The sequence below is a fragment of the Micropterus dolomieu genome, linkage group LG12 (genome assembly GCF_021292245.1).
Source record: "Micropterus dolomieu isolate WLL.071019.BEF.003 ecotype Adirondacks linkage group LG12, ASM2129224v1, whole genome shotgun sequence".
Lineage (NCBI taxonomy): Eukaryota > Metazoa > Chordata > Actinopteri > Centrarchiformes > Centrarchidae > Micropterus > Micropterus dolomieu.
The window spans coordinates 36,371,171-36,372,848 of NC_060161.1; the positions used below are offsets into that span (position 1 = coordinate 36,371,171).

The 1,678-nt window shown below is 41.0% G+C and overlaps 1 protein-coding gene across 3 annotated transcripts in view; it reads right to left on the bottom strand.

Moving 5' to 3' along the window:
- The window catches only part of LOC123980207 (major histocompatibility complex class I-related gene protein-like), a 15,225-nt gene extending 13,553 nt beyond the window's left edge, over window positions 1–1,672 (bottom strand). For all 3 annotated transcript variants that reach the window (XM_046064480.1, XM_046064481.1, XM_046064479.1), the window contains exons 1-3: window positions 1,489–1,672; window positions 1,092–1,361; window positions 443–721 (exon numbers count right to left, since the gene is read on the bottom strand). In XM_046064480.1, coding sequence (XP_045920436.1) covers window positions 443–721; window positions 1,092–1,361; window positions 1,489–1,537 — 598 coding nt within the window. In that variant the 5' untranslated portion in view covers window positions 1,538–1,672. The remainder of the gene's footprint in view (window positions 1–442; window positions 722–1,091; window positions 1,362–1,488) is intronic.
- Window positions 1,673–1,678: the final 6 nt, after the last annotated feature.

Below are 1,678 nucleotides of genomic sequence, written 5' to 3' on the forward strand. Positions count from 1 at the left end.
TGATGACGACGATGGTAACGGTCAACAGAAAGTTCTTCCCCATGCTCACCCTGCAGCCATGATCAACCCAAGCTTCCCCACAGGTGAGCACACACACATTAATACAGACACCACGCCCCCGGTCACACCCACAGTAACCGATGACGTCACGATGCGCGTGCATGTACACTACAGTGCAAAGAAAAGAGAGGAAACCCAATAAAAAACAAACAAACAAACCCAGTGTATGGCTCCAACAGTGGGGAATTGAACCCGGGTTTCTCACACCAAAGGCTTGAGTCTTATCCACTGCGCCATCACCACCCCAATTTACTCAAAAATGTCAGTCTTTACTGATTGATTTATGGCTAAATCAGATTGATTGGAGCGATGATACAACAGCAAGTCAGTCTGAGCAGAGATATAAACATTGTTGTGTCTACATCAGGTCATGTGATTCTACCTGTTCTCTGGAGAGTCATCCTCCCAGAGTCCAAATACTTCTTCAACCACTCAGGGCAAATCTGAGTGAGGTAAACCTCATTATTTTTTGCTCTAGGTTTGTCAGCATTCCATTTCTCTTTGATGGTGACAGCTTGTGGTTTCAAAGCGATCCATGTCAATGTCTTCAGGTCAAATGCCATCAAGTCCTCTCCATCATAACCATACTGACTAAAACCATTAAACTCTCCTGTCTCCTCATCCCACTCACAGCCGCTCATCCTCTGTAAAACATGGACACCTGAGAGAGAGACAGAAACTGAGAATTTGATTATGAGGATGCACAGACGACATCTCCAACTGTCTTTCTATCAATTTATGTCACTGTTTAAAAGTTACATTTGTAGTTATTATTATGTGACTATACAAGGTGGGTGTCTACTTTAATTCTGTGCACCTCAAAATTATATACAGAAAGTCAGACCTGTGTGACACCTGCAGACTCAGAAACAGTCCCACCTCTAAATACCTTGCAGATGGCTGTAATGATCCCAAGTTTACACGTGTGTACATGTCCATAATAGAAGATATATCTGTTTGACAAACAACAAACAAAGAAGCAAAACATTTTAACAGTAAAATGTAAAATATAACAAACATAAATACTTTACCTCCACTTTGGTTGAAGTGCTGCTTAAAAAAATGTATCCTGTCTTTAAAGACATTCGGCAGATACTCAAAACACTCATGCTTGTAATACTGTAACTGCTGAGTGTCGTTTTCTAAAAGTTTTTCCACCCAGTCCTGTTTTGTTTCTACTTTCCTGGTGTTGCTGTCGCAGTAACCCACCAGAATACCATCAAACACTGCAGCTCCCATGAACTCTGGGAAGTCTGACACTCCAGAAGATCCAGCTACGAAATACTTCAGGGAGTGTTTCACTGTAGGACAAACAAGGTTAAACATTCAGTTTACAAAAATGTGTATTCAGTATTATTAGGTTAAGTCACATCAGGCTTATCAAGTGTGTCCAAAGAGCAAAAGTAAAGATTTAAAATCTGATCTTACCTGCTGATGAAACGTGACAGAAGAGAAGCAACAAAAACATCATGTCCATCGTATTTTGATAAAGATTCGTGGCTATAAGACTGAAATGCTCGCTGACTGCTCATCTCGGTCTGTGGACTGCGTTGTTTTTCAGGTAACGTTACATTTTCGACCACCCTGGTTTAACCAGTCAGTTTTAAGTCGGATATTT